General features: G+C 67.4%; 1 protein-coding gene across 1 annotated transcript in view; it reads left to right on the top strand.

The window, feature by feature from the left end:
- Nucleotides 1–1,211, top strand: part of KCNQ4 (potassium voltage-gated channel, KQT-like subfamily, member 4) — a 12,156-nt gene extending 10,945 nt beyond the window's left edge. Inside the window, exons 9-10 of the mRNA XM_009333472.1 lie at nt 731–866; nt 993–1,211. Of these exons, the coding sequence (XP_009331747.1) occupies nt 731–866; nt 993–1,211 (355 nt within the window). The remainder of the gene's footprint in view (nt 1–730; nt 867–992) is intronic.
- Nucleotides 1,212–1,539: the final 328 nt, after the last annotated feature.

Raw genomic sequence — 1,539 nt, forward strand, 5'->3', positions numbered from 1 at the left:
CTCTTGACACCCACAGCCGACTGCCTGCCGGAGGACAGCAGTGAGGAGAAGGCCTCCCACTGTGACCTGACCTTTGAGGACATCATGCCAGCAGTGAAGACCCTCATCCGGGCTGTTAGGTGAGACTGTCCCCTCCCGTGTCCCCCAGCATACATGCTGCCATCCCCAGCTCCTCCACAGCTCTCGGCCCTCGGGGACGAGCAGACATGTCCGGAGAGCCCCAGTCCAGCCCATGGCAGTGGCCAAGCCAGGCGGGGAGCAGGGACGGCTCCTGGCTCAGCCCCCTGTGGGGACAGGGATGAGGACCTCGGTGCTTTGCACGTGCCCCTCCCTCGCCCGCACTGGCATGGAGCCCCCAGGCACCCCCGGTCCTCCCCAGTGCCCTGCAGCCAGCCCGGGTGTCCCTGCAGGATCCTGAAGTTCCTGGTGGCCAAGAGGAAGTTCAAGGAGACCTTGCGTCCCTACGATGTCAAGGATGTCATCGAGCAGTACTCGGCCGGCCACCTGGACATGCTGGGCAGGATCAAGAGCCTGCAGATGCGGTGAGCTGCCCCAAGGTGGCGGAGGGCTCTGGGCTCCCCTGGGTCTGCCACCACTAGCCATGCCCACTGGGAGGGGTACTGGGCCATCGTGATGGGTGGGACATGTTCCCGTGCCCACATCCCTTGTGGTCTCGCATGCCCTCTGGTCCGCTGGGAGTGATGGGCTGTGTCCCTTCCCTCCCTGCCAGCGTGGACCAGATTGTGGGCAGGGGGGCCCCCGCTGCGGACAAGAAGATGCGGGAGAAGGGGGAGAAGCCGGCGCTGGAGACGGAGCTGGTGGACGAGCTCAGCATGATGGGTCGCGTGGTCAAAGTGGAGAGGCAGGTCAGGAGGGGACGGCCACCGGGGAGCATGTCACTGTCCCTTCGGCGCCTGCAGGATGGGGGAGCCGGGACCCCCGGGTCCCCTCCCCACAGGGAGGGACCCGCTCAGCACTGCCCGCCCCTGCAGGTGCAGTCCATCGAGCACAAGCTGGACCTGCTGCTCGGCGTCTACTCCCAGTGCCTCCGCAAGGGCTCCATGAACTCCTTCAGCCTGGCTGCTGTGCAGGTGCCCCCCTGCGAGCCTGACATCACCTCCGACTACCACAGCCCCGTGGACCACGAGGACATCTCGGTCTCTGCCCAGACCCTGAACATCTCCAGGTCGGCCAGCGCCAACATGGACTGAGCGGGGAGGCAGCGGGACGGATCCTGCCAGCGTGCAGCCAGTGGGGCGGGATGCCAGGACGTGGGAGCAGCGTGGCATCGCCTGGCCCCATCTAGCCGCGTCCCTCGCCCTCTTACTTGAACCGAGTCTTCCTTTGGGAGGGCGTGGCTGTAGCGGGGTGCCCGCTCTGGGGATGGGGTGGGAGCCCGTGGCACTGCAGCATGGCCAGACCACGCTCCTGGAATGCTCCTGCCCTTCCCGGGGGGCGGGGGGGGGAGACCCCCCCCAGCTCCTGGGACCTTGAGTGCTCCCCAGCCGTGGTGGGGGGGTGCTCCAGGGTGGCCCCGCC

This window comes from Pygoscelis adeliae, unplaced genomic scaffold (genome assembly GCF_000699105.1).
Source record: "Pygoscelis adeliae isolate BGI_AS28 unplaced genomic scaffold, ASM69910v1 Scaffold321, whole genome shotgun sequence".
Lineage (NCBI taxonomy): Eukaryota > Metazoa > Chordata > Aves > Sphenisciformes > Spheniscidae > Pygoscelis > Pygoscelis adeliae.